The 17,532-nt window shown below is 41.7% G+C and overlaps 3 protein-coding genes across 3 annotated transcripts; all 3 read left to right on the top strand.

Annotated features, from left to right (window-relative positions):
- Positions 1-983: 983 nt before the first annotated feature.
- LOC102211304 (coronin-1C-like) lies at positions 984-6,162 on the top strand (the record flags this gene model as incomplete). Its single annotated transcript, XM_005755304.1, has 6 exons — positions 984-1,103; positions 1,433-1,537; positions 1,655-1,800; positions 2,003-2,060; positions 2,189-2,431; positions 3,569-6,162. Coding segments are annotated over 6 exons (792 nt in total), but the record flags the coding sequence as incomplete, so codon positions are not given.
- Positions 6,163-7,650: 1,488 nt separating this feature from the next.
- LOC102211020 (transmembrane protein 119-like) lies at positions 7,651-10,481 on the top strand. The gene is made up of 2 exons (XM_005755303.1): positions 7,651-7,837; positions 9,706-10,481. The coding sequence occupies exon 2, from the start codon at positions 9,720-9,722 to the stop codon at positions 10,479-10,481; it is 762 nt and encodes a 253-aa protein (XP_005755360.1). The 5' UTR covers positions 7,651-7,837; positions 9,706-9,719.
- Positions 10,482-14,804: 4,323 nt separating this feature from the next.
- On the top strand, positions 14,805-15,525 carry LOC102210729 (decorin-like; the record flags this gene model as incomplete). The annotated part of the gene is made up of 1 exon (XM_013908096.1): positions 14,805-15,525. A coding segment is annotated over exon 1 (721 nt), but the record flags the coding sequence as incomplete, so codon positions are not given.
- Positions 15,526-17,532: the final 2,007 nt, after the last annotated feature.

The following is a 17,532-nucleotide window of genomic DNA, read 5'->3' as shown; positions in this document are numbered from 1 at the left end:
TGCTGTGAATGTCGGAGCGGAAAAAAGACAGAGTGCAGCCAGAATTGCATTTGAGTTAGTTTATCAGGTTAATGATATAACATAGACCTCCAAAAACCAGAATGCAAGAAGTGTCGGAAAGTGGTTTGTTTTTTGTTTTGGTTTGTTTTTGTTAAATAAGAGGTTATGTTTAAATGCGTTAACTTGATTGATAGTGTTGTAGAATTGAAGTGGTATTTGCTTGTATCATCGTCAGCCTCTTAGATTTCTGGTATTGTGACATCCCTGTTGATGCTGGGTCAGGCTTCCCTTTGATCTCACAGCAGTTTCAGTTCTTTGTGGTGTGGATTGGGCAAGATGCTGAAATCCTCCCTTTGAGATTGTGCTCCAGTGTTGACATGATTGCATTACGTCATTCTGACAGCTTCTGATTTAATGCTTTGATTCTTCTGTTCCGTACATTCCAAACATGCTCTGTTGGAATCATACGAAATCTTTCCTTGTCCCTAAAAGCCAAGGATTCATCCTGGGATTTGTAGATTCATGGAGTTTATAACCAAAGCCTGAGCCTTCCTTGGCAGAACTAAAGCTGAGAAACATCACACCAAACCATGTTTTTCCCAATCTTCAGCTGCTCACATCGAATCAGTGCAGAACTGTGCTTAGTGGAGTTTTGTTTAAGCTGTTCTGATGAAACTTTGGAGGCTGTTGTGGTGAAAATCCCATCAGTATCAGAAATGCTGAATATTTCTGATGCATTCATGCCACATTTAAAATCACCCATACCAGAATTTTCCTTTCATAAAACATCAAAAATCTTCATTCAGACTTGTGTTCTGCGTATTATTTCACTTCTGCCTGATAGTTGTCTGATTAAATGATCACACCAGTAAGCAGGTTTATGAGTGTTCCTACCTCTGACCTCAGCAGAAACAAACATGATGAACTGCAGATAAGGCAGTAACACGGACTCGCAGGGCTAACCATTAACCTCTATTTCACAGGAGAAAGAGAAAGCCCACGAGGGCGCTCGCCCCATGAGGGCCATTTTCCTTAGTGATGGAAACATCCTCACTACTGGCTTCAGTCGCATGAGTGAGAGGCAGCTGGCTCTCTGGAATACGGTAAGCTGCTTCACAATAACTAATGATGAAATGCAGAGTGGTGTATGAACACAATGTGAGTGGGTGAAGAAGAAATGCTCAGTGCATCATGGGAATCCCCCATTCGCATGATTAAGGGAGGGTTCAGGGTCGCCCGATCACTATAAGGTTTGTTACTGATCATTGCTGTTGTAATGATAAACTTGTGTGAGTTATAAGGGCTTCTGAGTTGATTAAAGATCTATTTCCACACCAGTTTGCCTCATTATGGACTTGGTATGTAAAGCTGTGTTTTAATGTTTTTGAACAGTATTGCCTCAAATTAATCTTTCTTCTGTTTTTGTTTTAAGCAAAACTTGGAGGAGCCAATGACTGTCAATGAGATGGACACCAGTAATGGAGTGCTTCTGCCCTTCTATGACCCAGACACCAATGTCGTTTACCTCTGTGGAAAGGTGCGTTTCCTTCTAAGCACCCAATAATCAAATCAAGCATTGTTCTAACACAAAGCTTAATGTCTCAATTTAAATGTGTACACATTAGAAATAAAACACTTGTTTATATCCTGATAGGGAGACAGCAGCATCCGTTACTTTGAAATCACAGACGAGGCTCCCTATGTTCACTTTCTGAACACCTTTGCCAGCAAGGAGCCCCAGAGGGGTATGGGCTACATGCCAAAGAGGGGCCTCGATGTCAATAAGTGTGAAATTGCAAGGTAACCCAAGACTGGTCCTAAATCATCATCTCTGAAACCAGAAATCGTTTTGATTTTATTCCATCATCTCTAATGTGGAGTTCATTGATTGACCACTAGGAGGCAAACTGTAACCGTGATACAACAATCCACAGGAAACTGCTGTTTTTATTGTGTAATGATGTATTGAACTGTGAGTAACACCAGACTTTTTATGTTGCAGGTTCTATAAACTGCATGAAAGAAAGTGTGAGCCTATTGTGATGACTGTGCCTAGAAAGGTGAGTACTCGCCCTAACATGCTACTTTGCAGCAGCTTTTAGACCTCTAATCTACTCTTTAAATCACAAGCACCACATTCACAAGTTCTCTTTTCCTCACAACTTATTGCTCTATTCTCTCCCGTCAGTCGGACCTGTTCCAGGACGACTTGTACCCAGACACAGCTGGTCCAGATCCTGCTTTGGAGGCTGAGGAGTGGTTTGATGGTAAGAATGGAGACCCCATTCTCATCTCTCTGAAGAATGGCTACGTCCCGGGCAAGAACCGTGAATTCAAAGTGGTCAAAAAGAACATGTTGGACAACAAGGTCACCAAGAACTCAGAGAAGTCGAGCTCTTCCAACAAGTCCTCCCACCCAGCTCCATCAATTGTGAGTGTTTGCTTTCATCAGTGTGTCCAGTTAAAACCGGTTTAACAGTACGTTGTCACTCAGTCTCAGACGTGTAGTGTTGAGGAGTAAGGTCGTTTTTTTTTTTAAACAGTTTTTAATTTTGCATGATTAGATTAAACAGTAGATTGAGATGCCTTATTTCACAGTCTTACACTGTATATGTTGAGGTCCCTGCATGTAGGTCATGCTATGCCACTGTCTCATCTCCTTGCAGGTGGCTGTCTGGGGCTCCTAGCGTTACATTTTTTTTTTTTTTTTATTAGTCATGGCAGATTGCTGCCAAACTTAGATGAGGTGGTTTGTAAATGTTACTCGTCCCACTCTGGCGCATAGAGGGAGAGGTCTTCTGCTGCTCTGGGCCCCTGCTCCTGGGCGTCCAGCAGCACCTCACCCACAACACAGCCTTGGTCCCAGCCCATGTGTCTCTGTGAAGGTCTGCTCTGTAATCATAGCCCACTGGGCTCCAGTGGTGTTGAAAGATGTTAACCCTCAGACTGCCAGATTCTACCACACTTGATTTAAAACAAAACTTGGGATGTTGTCCCAAAGGGCCTTACATGTAGCACAGATTAGAGAGTAGTCTGCTTTAAGGTCATTCTTGCTAGGGGAAATGAAGCTTTTGTCTTAAGGACACTTGACTTAAAGCCGTCAGATTATGACAAAAAAAAGAGAAAGAAAATTAATAACCAGCAATTTTGGTCAGTGTAGATCAAGATGAACATTTTAACTTGAGCAGTAAATAATGGATTCATCAAACTTTAATAATGAAGAAACTTGTCTCTTTAAGTAAATTGATTGATTGATCTTAAGGTAAAAGTTGAATTTAAATAAACTAAACCTGCCACAATCTGTTAGGGAGTGGATTTAACTAGACTCTCACTCCTTGTGAATCCATCTTTCTATGATCTGGCCTATTCATCGGTGCAGTCATTAAGTTCAGTGTGTGCAAAACCAGCTTAAAATTCCTAGAAGTTTCTTTGACCCACGGATTTCAAGGCGTACTACTAAGGGACCCACCTTAGGTTTACCTCATTTTAAAAGTGACTGTAGCTGTATTTTCATAAAGATGGTTAAAAGCCCATTAAGTCTCACTTTTGTTTCTCGTATCTCTCACAGAAATCTGAAGCCAAGCTGGAGGAGATCTTGAAAGAAATCAAGTCCCTCAAGGACATGATCAGCAGTCAAGAAAAGCGAATCGTCCAACTTGAAGAGCAGATGTCCAAACTTGCCATTTAAGGACCCTTTTGCCCAACCCGCTACAATTCAGGACGCTCCACTGGCTGGGGGTGGGGGTGGGCGGGAACACTCACTGCCTATCTCAATGACAGTGTTTCGTCTGCCTAGCAAAGATCCCTAGCAACATTCCAGATGAACTTTTTCTTAGCCAGCTCCCAACCCTCAGTTTAAAACAGGTGGAATAAGAAGAACATGTGGCAGATTTAGTAGAAAATACTTTCTTTTTGGTGGCAAAGGACTTTTCCTTTTATTCTGTGGCAGTCTTTTTTTTTTTTTTTTTAATTGTGTCTACTTGTATAAAAAGATCTTACATAATTCTTTGCATTTTAGAATAATGATCAAGAAAACCATGTCAACAGCCCCCCACCCCCAATTTATCATTGTATAGCATCATGTTTTATATGTTGGCCTCAGTGTTTGGTGTTTGCCCTTCTCCAAAATTAAGACATTGCCAAATCTGGACTTTTGTTTACACTTCCTTAACAGTATTTTTTTAAAGTACAGAAACAAAATCAGTGATGCACTATGAAATTAAAATAATTTAATTGGATGGTTCTGAAAGGGAGACTGACAGATTAAATTTGTAGTTAAAAGAAAATACATTGCAGGTTGCCACAGCGGACACCAAACACTCAGACACAACCTTAAGTGACTAATTCTTGCTGTCTCTGTTGAAGCTGCAGAAATCCACACTTCGCCTCTGCTGTTTCCTTTCATTCCTGTCGCTTTTCCATCATTCCGACTGTGGACGTAATAGTCCAAGTAAACATGCATTCCTTTCTACCTTGCTTTACCAACATGCACTCTGCACTTATTCAAGAAAGTGACACATTCCACAATTCCTATTGGCTGTTCTTGGTATGAGGGGGGGAAAACACACTCACTGCGGTGACTCGGTCGCACTGCTTAGTTGTTGGGATTCTTTATGTGGTGCCCATGGAAAGACGAGCTTTTGCATTTTCATTCTTTCTGCGAGGAAAAACTCCAACCCGATTGTTTGGTTATCCATGTGCTTGCTCAGCACATCACTGTAGTCAAGTGCAGTGGGCTCATTTTTTTTTTGTCACTGCTCTTTTGTTTGCTTTGCCATCTGATGTCTGCGTTTTCTGTACAAGCACAAAAGAAAGTTTTCTAAAATGACATCAAATAATCCCGCAGCTACTTGACTGCTTTTAAACATGTGATGTTAAAGCTGGCTAGACCTCAAAGGCCTAATCTGGGTCCTCATGTCTCTGGCCTTTTAGGTACCAGCCACTGTAGACTTTCCACTACAGAGTTTTCCTTTTAATTTAGAAGAAGTAAGTAGTTGGGTTATTGCTTCAATGTTCAATTAAATCCTGTTTCTTGTTCCAGCTGTTTCTACATCCCTCTTAGCACTTCCACATCTTGGCTATTTCTCAGATGCTCCAATTTAGTGCAGTCAAATTTGAAAATGGATCATATTTTTCAACCTGAGTTGTTGTTGTTGTTGTTTTTTTTTTTGTTTTTTTTTAAAGATTGTTTCCCTGTGGGAAGCTGAGACGGGTAATGGTTCAATCTGTTGTTTGCCTTTAATAAATGTTACCACTGTAAAGACCTGAAAGTGCCATAGAGGTGACCCTGGAAGTGTTTTATTATTTTTGGTTTCTTTGTAGGTCGACTGTTCTGTGAGTAGTTTTGTGGAATAAATGGAGGCGAGGTGCCTGGAGTTTAAACCCACTTTGAGGTGCTATACTCAGTACAAAATTCAAAGGACTCAGTTTCTTACGTACTGTGTGACATCATGAAGTCCTGCCAGTCCGTAATAAAGTTCACCAGGCAGCATTACTTTGTCAGGGTTTGTCAAACACATTGTGCCCCTGACGCTGTGACACTTTCCTCTGGGGTACAAGCTTAAAATGTAAAATGATGTAAAACCAGGAATCTGTTAGCTGAGTCGTCAATAATCTGAGAATATTAGTGACAGGAAATGTAGAGTGTGATGCATGTTTGGCTGACACTGGTCATACTGCCATATCTTTTATATGAGACTGCCACTCTCTGGGTTAGCACTGTTGGCACAAGAGCGGAGTTTTGAGGAGTAGTAGCTTATAGAGATCCAAAGGGACACTGTAGGTAGAAAAATAAAAAATGTGTTGAAAGATAGATGTATGTTTGTAATTGAGGTCTAGAAAATGAGTGAGAACTGTGTAAATAACGTGACCATATCTATTTTTTTCCTCCCCATTTCTTTTGTTTTGTGGATGTGCTGAAGAGGGTATTTGTGTGGGAGGTGGATTTTTAAACATTCCCCCTGTTTGTTCCTTGCACCTTGCCATCATGAGAAAAGCAGAACCTCCGTTACGTCGGAGGTTATCAAGAAAGAAAATCTGATGAAAAATGAACCAGGATGAAAGCCTCGTGTGGAGGTCTGCTCAGCATTTTTGTTCATTATTCTTGCTTCAAATATCAAACCATTGATTATAAGAAAAATTAATAAAGAATTTTTAAAATGAGTTCACTGTTCAGTTGTTAATTAACAAATACACCAATTAATGATCAATATGACACTCACTGGACACTTTATTAGGTACTACTGTATGACACACACACAGAGTCAACATGCATTCCCAAAAGTCTTGAGTTATTTCTCATTTCTTTGTGTGGCTTGGAAAATAGTTGCAGTGTTGTTGTTTTTTGGTTGGTTTTTTTTGTTGTTTTTTTTAATCATTTGAATAAAGTAAAAGTCAATTCTGAGTTCATACAGTTCTAACAAGCTTGAAACTCAATACTTGGTATGAGCCATCCTTAAGATGGACCAACTGAAGGGAAAAATCTTCTCTCACGTCTTGTGTCAGGTCTTTGCTAGATTTTTTTTTCTTCTGTTTCTTAATCACATAGATGTGTGCAGGTTTTGGCCAACAGTTCTTTGGGAATCCCCTTGTTGGTGCAAACATGCTAGTTTGTGCCTGTCACACTTTAATCTTTACCATTTTCTACAGATTCAACTTAACAAATAGTTACTACCAGCCTCTTATAACACCTACTTTATTCCAAAGTGGCTAAATATAGAACTTGGTTCTTTGTTTGTTATGTGCAGACACAACACTGGTGCCTTTTTTTAATGCATGGATGATTCATGGGTCAGGGTTAAGTGGCTTAAAAAAAGAAAAACATTCCTGTGAAAATGGACGGGTACAAGAACTGGACTGAAAATGAATGAAAAAGCAGCCAATGTCCAAAGAAAACTGAAAGATTTCCAGAAAATGGCCTTCAGAAAGTGTTTTTTCAGACCACTATAAGAAAGGTTTGGCTCCCTGGAAAGAAAAAAAACCTATAATTGACACTTTTACGCAGTACTGTGTAACAAGACGAGAAACACGAGCACCCTTAAATAAATGCCCTGCAAGTTAAACAGTTATCCAGTGCTCCTAAAAGTCCATTTAGTTCATATATTTGCTCTGTACATGTGTTTCAGGATGAAAAGAGTGCTTTCTCCCTGTACTGGTCTTGTATGCCCTGCAGAGACAGGCTGTAATCAGCAGGAACGTAATTAGAGAGTATTCAGTGCAGGCCAAAAAAAAGTTGTGGAACTCGCCCCACCAAGAATAGAAATACCCTTTTCCGAAGAACTTGGGACTAACATGCACCAACTGCAACATATTTGTTTTAAAGATAAACACTGAGGCTAAGGTTGTATCTGTCAGTCAGACTGTGAATGGACGAGCACATACTGTGGCAAATTAGCCTTTCGTTGCAAATAAAGACTGTTTCTATTTGTAGAGCATCCCGTGTATCTTTTGTCCTGTTAGTGTGAAGTATCACCATGCTCAGATCAAATGTTTCTCAAAAAAACATATGTATGATAAAAAAATCTGGTCCCACATGGCCGGCTACATGAACTTACCAAGAGTTAGGCTGTTGGAGGATAGAAAGTTCAGAAAGAAAAAGAGGGAGGAGAACCTGAAGATGGAGGGCTGGACATGAGTTTGAGGTGAGGATACTTTTAAGAGCTCAGTAAAACAACAAGTCGGCACAAGTCAGCAGGGAGGGCGAATCCTCGGAAACGGTCTCCCACTCTTACTTTCTCGTCTGTCCGTCTTGTCTTGTCTCCCCCTTTTCCTCCCTCTTTCTGCAGTCTTACTCACTGCTTTGTGCTGCACAGAAGAGAAGCCGAGGCTAGCACATCCTGTAAGTATACATTTTACATTTGTAGTGAAATTAAGTTCAAGGTTAAAGAGAAGCCAAATATTTTCAGGATGTTTGACCTTTCATACGTTGTACTTTTATACATTCGTTTCACGAGTGGCAAATAGTGATGAAGAAATAAATGAAGTCTGAATGTTTGTGCAAAAGTACATTCGGTTCAACTATTTTATTTCAGAGATTTAAATGTTGCAAACTTTTCCCATAATCCAACTGTAAATCATGTGATGCATCACTACAGATTCAACTATGCTGATAATCTTGTGCTATAATTTACTCACTGCAAGGGAAAACCGCTCAACATGCAACTGTAATAGTCGTAATATTGCAGCAAAAGTTAAAGGGATCGTTGGTACAGTTCTTAAATACTTCTGTAGTTTTGAATGCACGACTTATTTATGGATTATTTTCTTCTGAATACTTCCTTAAAAAAAAGATCTAACTGTCTAACCTTGAATCTGCACCGTGTACCAGGTAGCCACAATTGTATGTCAAGAAATATTTGAGATGGTCTAACATTTGTTTAGTAAGTTGCTGCACACTGGGTCATCAGGCTGAATAGGTATATGTGTAAAATATGGCTCTGCACGTTCAAAGTTTTTCATGTAATTAAGTTTATAAAAGCTGTCACAAGTGTCACAAATTAGAAGGCTTTGAGCTGAAGATAAGGGCGACCCTCTAGTGAAATACAGGAAATGTAATTTTAGCTGTAATTATGGGGACTTAAGGGGCAGGGCCATCCTAGAGCTGTACATTCAAGGATGGAGACCCAGCCCGCCATCTGGTGCAGCACAGTACATGCTGTATGTTTGACCACACTGGGAAGGGGAGCTTGTCTTTACAGCTTAGCACTGTGTAATTACAGACTGGGTTAAAGAGTTAAACAGGTTTGCAGAGCTAACAGACTCACTGGTTTCGGTTAAATCTTCTCAGTGAGAGGAAGCCAAAAAGAAAAGGATGGAGAAATGTAACACTGAGCAAGCTAGGAGGTTTCACTCAGTCGTGGTGTAAATGCAGCTTTTCCTGGAAGCAGAAATATCCTCAGTGAGACTGTGCTGCTGTGGGCTGGTGAACAGCAGCTGCTGCCCAGCGTAAATATAGAGGCGAGAGCCGCAGGTCTCCCACGCCTCTGTGCTCGCTTTAGAATACAGTTTCCTCCTGGCTTTGGTGTGGTGGATGGGTGGCCTCCCTCTGCTTTACAAATTATAAGGCCTCCAGCTCCAAACTCACTGTCTCCACCCCGAGTAAGTAATGGCTACTCTGCTGTCTGCTAAAATAGATCTGGTGCAGGAGAGAGAGAGGCAGCAAATGAAAAACCTGGGTCAAGATGGATACCTGTCACACTTGAGATGTGATACGGTAAATATTTAGGGTGAGTGAGGAGCTTAAGATAAAGAGTAGCAACAGTTAGTGAGGCTTTTGTCCTACCAGCACCTGAAAACCAGGAGTCACTGCAACAGGCTGCTGGTCTTAAGGGAAACAGTCAGACCACATTAAAACTAAAGCTATTACATTTTATGTCTTCCTAATGTGTGAGGATGAAACCAACAAGATTTAGAGCTGTTTTAGAGGAGCTGTTGGGCACATTGTCATCCATCAGAATGAAGCTTTAAAAATAAAATAGCCAACAGAGCACTACACGTGTGCACAACACTTGCCAACAGAGACAGTCCAAGCAGAAACGTGCACGTCATAAATCTTACCCAAGACAGGACCACATGCCTTCTGATCAGATATTAAAGTTGAGAAAGGCAGTCCCAAATCTTTTCACCTAACAATCAACGTTATTCTTTCAGTGACTTCGAGTCTATGTGCTGCCTGAAATTAAAAGCATCCTCTTGTTGTTTCTGCAGGACTCAAAGAGAAGATGAAGTCTCACTTGGTGTTTCAGGTCTCCTGTGTGACCCTGCTCTCGCTGTGCTGCTCTGTGTGTCACGCCACACCTCTGTTCTCCAACATATCCATGGACGGCAGCGGAGATGAAGCCGAGCTGGAGCTCCTTTTCCCGGTGTCTTTCTCCACCCGCGCGCCTGTTCACGTTACCGCCGCTACCGGGAGTCCCACTCTCACCAACACCATAACCACCACCATGATCCGTCTGAAGGACTACGTCCTGACCCGAGTAGTGGACTTCCTGCAGGAGAACATGCTCATCATCATCGTGGTGACCTCTCTTCTCATTGTCATGGTCTTCATCATCTGCTGTGCCTCTGCAATGAGTCACAAGCGCAAGCTGGAGGCATATAAGCCCCTACCTCATCCACCCAGGAAGTATACGGCCGATAAAGCCGGAGGACGCAAGGATTCAAGTGACCTGCAGGAGAAACCGTACGCCGTCGATCACGTCAAGAGGGTCCAGACTCAGAGCATGTCCTCCCCGAAGAACCTGCGGATGCCCTCCAAGGCGCTGGTGGGAGAGAGAGGGAGAGACGTCCGGTCATCACCTCGACAGGAGGTCAGAAAGGTCAGAGATACAGAGGCAGTGGAAAAGCGGAGAGAGGAACCAAAACACAAAGAGAAGGTGAAGCACAGGGAGGAGGTTCAGCAGAGCTCCAGTCCCAGCACCAGCTCCAGCTCTAGCTCCAGTCAGCCAGTCTGCACCTGCCATCTGAAAAAAGGCCACCACTAGGTCACAGTGGTGGGCTTTTTCTCGCTTTTTAAACAAGATCAGAAACGGGCAAAGGCAAAATGGGTCCTCAAAATGTGTTTTCATTAGAATAGCCTTACAGAGGGAAATAGGTCTATATTTAAGTGAAGTCATGCCTCATGAAGAAAAATTACCCATCATTAAAGTCTAAGATCTAGATTTAAATATACAGTGAAGAGGATTATTACCCAAATCACTGGTTACTGAAAAGATTACAAATGGTACAGCTCAAATTGTTTGATTGATAAGCAGGCACGAGGAAAGATAGCAGCATACCGAGACCCTTTTAACGGCCACTTTGTCTTCATGTGCCGAAAACAACTTTAACTCGGCACGGCAAGCACAGGATTTTTCTTTTTCCTGTAATTACTGAAAAAAACATAACACCACTGTGCTACTGAGGCAGTAAAACTTTATATAATAAGTATTATTTTCCTGTGAATAACACTTTCAAAGGGAACTAAAATAAAGTATTATTCCACATACCTGTCCAAAGGAATCTCCTCATTATGTCCTGCTGGAGTGAAAACATCTGGATCCGTCATTTAGAGCAACACGTTCGGTGCTGTAAATAAGTCAAAGTGAAATGTCAGTAAACTTGACGTGATAAGTAGCAAAACTTTCTCTTTATATTTACAGTTATATTTACTTCATTTTGTTTGCATCGGGTTGTTAAGTTTCACATGATATCATATTTTATTTTAAAAACCTTTTAACTGTGTTATTTTTAGGTATCTGAACAAAGGCTGTATAAATTACCACAAATCTACTATGTGTACTGCATGTCATGGTAAAAAGAGATCACAGTGTGTTTCAGTTCTAAGGTTTCACGTATCAGGACATATTAAAGAATGATCAGGTCTTAAATTGAAAAACTGCAGACCAAAATGCAGAAGCAGAGTGTGAAACATTAAGTACGCTCCTTTAGCGGCGATAATCTGAAGTCATTGTTTTCTGAATGACTTTACGAGTCTCGCGCGTCGTTGTGGAGGAAGTTTGGTCCATTCTTCTTTGCTGCAGTGGTTCAGTTCATTGAGGTTTGCGGGTATTTGGCCTGCAGCATTACAATCGAGCTGAGATCTGAAATTTGGCTGAACCATTGCAACAATCATTCTGTTGTAGATTCGATGTTGTGTTTGGGATCATTGTCCTGATGTATAACCAAATTTAGGCCAAGCGTAAGCTGTCAGACAGATGGTCTCACATTAGACTCAACAATACTTTGGTATGCAGAGGAGTTCATGGTGGACACAGTGGCTGCAACCAACGTGCTTGACAGCTGTTATGAAGTGTTTGTGCTGATGTGCTGTGTTCAGTTTTCCCTAAACATGGCGCCGTGCACAGTGACCACACATGTCTGCTTTGGTCTTGTGGTTTAATCAGATGTAACTTAAACCTAAGCATCTCTACTGGCAACCCTTCCAAATAAGCCACATTTGTTAAGTCTTTTCTTTGATAATTGTTTTGTCATGAACTTTAACATTTAACATGCTAACTGAGGCCTGCACAGTCTGAGCTGTAGATCTTAGGGGCGTGGACCTTGTGGTGAATTTGCTGGGACATTTTCCACTTGTGAATTATATTTCTCACTGTAGAGTGATGGAGTTCAGTTTGTTTGGAAATGACCTTATGACCTTTCCCACACTGATGACTATTGCTGATGTCTTTCATCCTCAGCATTGTGTCAACACACCTGAATACCACAGACCTACAAACCTCTGATTTTATAAAGGTGCTCACACCTGCCAATGATTAGTTAATCAATGATTAGTTAATCAAATGATTAGTTAATCAATGATTAGTTAATCAAATGCATTTGGTCAGCAGTACCTGGCTGTTAGTTACCCCCTTACTTCATAATGGAAGGGTGGACTTAGTTTCCACACAATGCTTCTGCGTTTCAGCTTAGTCTTTGTTAAATCAATGACATGTCGTAATATGTCACAGGATGCTGTTCTGAACTGTCTTGAACTGAAAGAGGGTGCACTTTCTTTGTACGATGACTGTACATATTTATTCGGCTAATACCTTTGACCTGCTCTCAATGGGCAAATGTATAAAAAAGTAGGCAGTAGAAAACAAATGTTTAAGTTTTCCTTTTAAATAGTTAGTGCATTTATGTATACGATAAATTATGCTTTTTTTTTTTTAAGTGTAAACGTTTGAAATGTGAGTAGAAGGACAGACAGTTGGCATGTTTAGCTTACGTGTATAGGCTTGACAGATGCATATTTGTCTCTCTTGTCTGATTTTCTTTGATTAAATTACTCTGTCCTGTTGTTAAGTTAATGACCTTGAGCATCTAATCTAAGCCTGAATTATGTGCCGATGCTTTTGTCATGCTGACATACTGTTTTCCGCCCAACCTCAGCCACAGTTGCTTTCTTTTTTGACACTTGAATTGTTTACAAAAAGACCGTTTTGTTTTGCTTATATTTAATAAAGCTATCAAAAAAGATGTCTCTGAGTGCTGTAAATGTAGCAGCGTACATGGCTGAAGCTACGCCAAATGAAGCACAGATACAACCCTGTGGAAACCTACAATTAGAAAAGGCGAGGAAGGTCTCGGAAAAACAAGAGGACAATCTCAACGTGCACATTATGTTCCACTTGGGAATCTGTAATTTTGACCTGCGTCCACACAGAAATCACTGGTAACTATTTTAAGGTAATTACCGAAATGCCAGATCTGTGATATCTGCTCTGTGATGATATAGGCTGTCTTCTCTTTTAACAGTTCAAACCCCTGATCTGCAAAAGAAAAAAAAAACACTGCCAGAGCTTTCTGATTGGCCGGGATGAAGCCGCTGGCACCATCACCTCGCAGGACTGCAGAAGAAGGTACTCGAGCCTGGAGATGACGAGAGCCCCCTTTGTCCTTTGCTGGCAACTGTACAGAATTGTTTAATATTTCAATAGCAGTAATCCAGATACATACGGACCCTTTGGCACAAAACAGGAGCTCATGTATTGTTTATACAAATCCTGGGGACCCTGATTTGTTCCCATTAGAATTATGATAAAAAAGTCGAATCCCTTTTGTTCCATATTTTGAGCAAGTAATGAAATATTGATGCTGTATGAACAGTGCAACTCTTTCAGTTGTGTATTTTAATATATCTTATTTCCAGTGTGACATGGATAAATCATGATGCCATCTGAAATCTGTTTAAAAAAAATGTAGAAAATTCATAAGAATGTTTTTTGAATCCTCAAACATAAAACTCCTTTCAGGTCTTAAGTAGGTCAAACTGCCAAAGATCAAACAGGACATGATAGCGCACCAGCTGAAAAGCAAGTGTAACCATGTGGTGGCTGAAACGTGAGCCCAGACAGAGCCTTACACCGGGCTCAGATTCCCTGCTCTTTTATCAATGAGGTGCTAAATAATTCGAGAAAATGCTAGCCCCTTACTTTCACTCTTCCTTCCAGAAAGATGCAAACCTTGTAGCACATCTTCACTAAAGTCACTAATAACCTCCACCTTAGCTGGGCTCCAACAGGAGAATATTTAGGACATCCTTTTTTTCATACCATTTTTTTTTTCTGAATGTCTTTTGTATTTTCAGCTTGTTCATCATAAAACAGCTGACAAACAAAAGGACTTCTTGGTCAGTTCGGATGGAGAAGATGATCAAGAACAGGTAATAGAGCTCCTTAAGGCTGTCATTAAACTTTGATGAGCATCTGCCTGGAATTATCAGTAACGTCGGTTATCTTTAGAGGGACAGTCGATCACGTAGGGAGCATGGGAAAGCACCCCTGCCTGTCTCTTTGGAGGAGCAGATAATACACAGAAAGAAGAATGGTAAGTGAGGCAGCTTTCACTCTTTGGCATCACTTTATAACAAGTCACACCTTATCATGGGGTTTTAAGACGTAAGAAGTGGCTTTATAAATAGTTTTGGCAATTCCATGAATGGGTTTTACACTCTGCAGCTCTTTTCCATAAGGTCATTATATGTACCAGAGTGTGCTGGTGGAGTACTGGTATTAATAAATGGTTCATTAACCTTTAATAAAGCTGCTTTTGGCTGTTTCCTTATCCACACGGGATTACCACAGCAGGTGGCTCCACGTGTTTGTTTTGGCAGAGTTTCTATGTCAGATGCACTTCCTGATGCAGCCCCAGTGGAATTTGTCTGTCCTTCCTGGATCAAACCAGGGATCTTTCAGCTGCTTATTAACCGTTAATTAAGCCATATTATAACATTATACCCCTTCCTTTATAGAACTTTTAGAAGAACCATATCCTCTAAATTCATCTAACTTCTCGTCTTTCCTGCATTATTCTTGCAGTGAGTCATGCTTTGGTGCAGATGTGGTGTCCTGCTGGCTCTCTGCATCTGTCCTCTAGCCTGCCTTGCAGTGTCTCCCTGTCCTACTGGGTGCTGCTGCCCAGGATTTCTGGTTCTATGTGAGTCACTAGGCCTGAGGTCACTCCCTCGCTCGGTTCCTCTCAGTACCTCGGCTCTATCTGTGGCCAGAAACCAGCTCTGTAATGTGGACCACCAGCTCTGGCCCTTCTCTGGCCTCCAGGAGCTCAGCCTCAGTCACAATCTGCTAGCCCGCTTCCCTCGTGGCCTGCCTCCCAGCCTGGAGTCCCTGCAGCTGCAAGAAAACCGCATTACTTACATCACCTCAGGTGTCCTGAGGCAGCTGGGAAACCTCACTCACCTGGACTTAGAGGACAACCGTATTCGTGCCATCCAGCCCGGGGCACTTCAGGGTCTCCATAAGCTGCAGGTCCTGACGCTGAAGGGGAACAGGCTTACCAGTCTCCCCATGAGTCTTCCACCATCACTGACCCACTTAGATCTTTCAGAAAACTGCATCTCTGCCTTGGACCTGCCCTCACTGTCTGCCCTGGTCAACCTGCAGGTCCTGAAGATCAACAGCAACTGCCTGCGGTCAGTCCCAGAGAGCGCCTTTGACAGCCTGCCACGTCTCAGATCTGTGGACCTCACCAACAACCTGTGGGTGTGCGAGTGTGACATTCTGTATCTGTACCGCTGGCTGCTGAGCGGTAGGCTTAAGATGGCCACAGACATTGTGTGCACAGAGCCTGATCATCTCGCCCACCGTCTGCTTCTGAATCTCTCTGTCGTGGCCATCTGTCCTCGTGTCCTGAAGCCAAATGACAGGACACACGAACGTGACCTCAGCTCTGCACAGGCGAGGATGCTAACAGCGCAGCCAGCAGAGAAAATATCAAAACTAACCACTAATGGACTGCTTTCTGAAGCTCTAAACAGTAATCAAGACTCTTCCAAGACGCGTGTCTTGCACTACTCTTTAGAGACTCTTACCTATGAGGAGTGCTTATCCCTAAATAACAGTCAGTCAGTCAGCCCCTTCCATTTAAAGACTACTACTTCTCTCCCTGAGGAGGAACAGAGTTGCAGAGACAACATTACAGCTCGATACCCTCAGAGTAACGTAACCCTTGCTGAGGGGACACAGTTCTTGCTTTCCACACATAGAGATGCACTCGTGCCCACTCTCGTCCCACAGCTGTTCACTCAGCAGGCCTCTGCAGCGATAGTCTCTCTGCTCGTTGTGCTGTGTGTGTTAGTGGCTCTCGTAATGCTGGCAGTGCTGCTCGTGCTGAAAAAGGTGCTTGTGCGTCAGCAGAGGGTGGCTCCTGCTGATTCAGGATCAGCAGGATGACATTTACACACACACAGACACTGAAGTCTTTTAATCTGTTTATTCACAGTAAGCAAAGCACCTCATACAAATTTTCTGAACTTTTTTTTGTATGTAAACTTTAACTGTTGACATTCTCATACCAAGTCTTTCATCTGGGACCTACATTGTCTCACAAGTGAGCCAGAAAGAGCCTCAAAGCCAAAAAAAAATAAAACTACAAACCCACATCCCTGCTTCATTAAAGATGTCTTTAATGCTCTGTGTATTAAAGTGTTAAGCTTCACCATGAACCCATTGTTAATTAAACAATTCTGATTGTGTGATAAAAGCAAAGAATCCATAAACGCTATTAACACTTGAACAATATGGGACCCACACCTGTGGAGAATTCCCCAATGGATGCAAGATCTGATGCGATGTGATTACAGCGACCCGTCTGCACTGCTCTGGCACTAGGAGAGGCACGATATCCAACAATAGGATACATCTATTATTATAGTCAGTGAATAAAAACATTAATTGCTGGCTTTAACATGTTCCTCCTTGTCCTGTTGCTTTAGCCGGTAGTCTGACAGTGCTGCTTTTATGGCATCTTCTGCAAGCACTGACAAAAAAAGCAGATTTTAGAGCCACTATGAGCATAATTTGGAAAACAAAAAGCATTCAGTTCATGATAACTGGGTGATTTGATTTCATATCATCATTATGTAGGTGTGATTAATACAGTCATTCATTCTTCCATAGAGACGGGTTACACCATGAAGAGCTCGCCAATCTGTTGCATGGCTAAGACATAGAAACAGAGCTATTCACACCATCATCAGTTAACCTATAGATGTGGTCAGAAGTTTACACTTATCGTGGGGAGGACTGACATAGTATTAGGGGACTTTTAATGATTTCTTTGAACTGTTCTTCTGAATTTATTATGGACTTTCTCTGATTCTCACACAGGGTTAAAAGTATACACACGGGGTCTGGTAACTGTGTTTTTGTCAAAGTCTGGAAGAAGACCCAAACTGTCACCGTTAGATGAGAGTAAATTGGTTTAGATGTTCAGAAACAACTCAGGAACTGCTGAGGCTCAAGCCTGCTATGAACTCATCAAGCCATTAAAGATGTATCCTGTACAATCATTCCACCCCGGAAATACAACAGTTCAAAGAAACCATTAAAAGACCCAAATTACCATGAGATTCATGCCAATGATGAGTGAATGTAAACATCTGACCACAACTGTAACGTGTGTTTGGACTGTGGAAGGAAACCAGAGTACCCAGAGCGAGCCCACACTGTTGAGAGATATATTTATTGCACAGCAAACACCTGATCTGAAAGCATAAATGTATGTGCTTTCAAACAGAGCAAGAGAAAGAATTTG

The sequence above is a fragment of the Pundamilia nyererei genome, unplaced genomic scaffold (assembly GCF_000239375.1).
Source record: "Pundamilia nyererei isolate P.nyererei 1_Seehausen unplaced genomic scaffold, PunNye1.0 scaffold01167, whole genome shotgun sequence".
Taxonomy (NCBI): Eukaryota; Metazoa; Chordata; class Actinopteri; order Cichliformes; family Cichlidae; genus Pundamilia; species Pundamilia nyererei.
This window is presented reverse-complemented; position numbering and strand designations above follow the sequence as displayed.

What these genes read in the sequence shown, in the direction of transcription:
- LOC102211020 (XM_005755303.1), top strand. Translation starts at nt 9,720, where the DNA reads ATGAAGTCTCACTTGGTGTTTCAGGTCTCCTGTGTGACCCTGCTCTCG.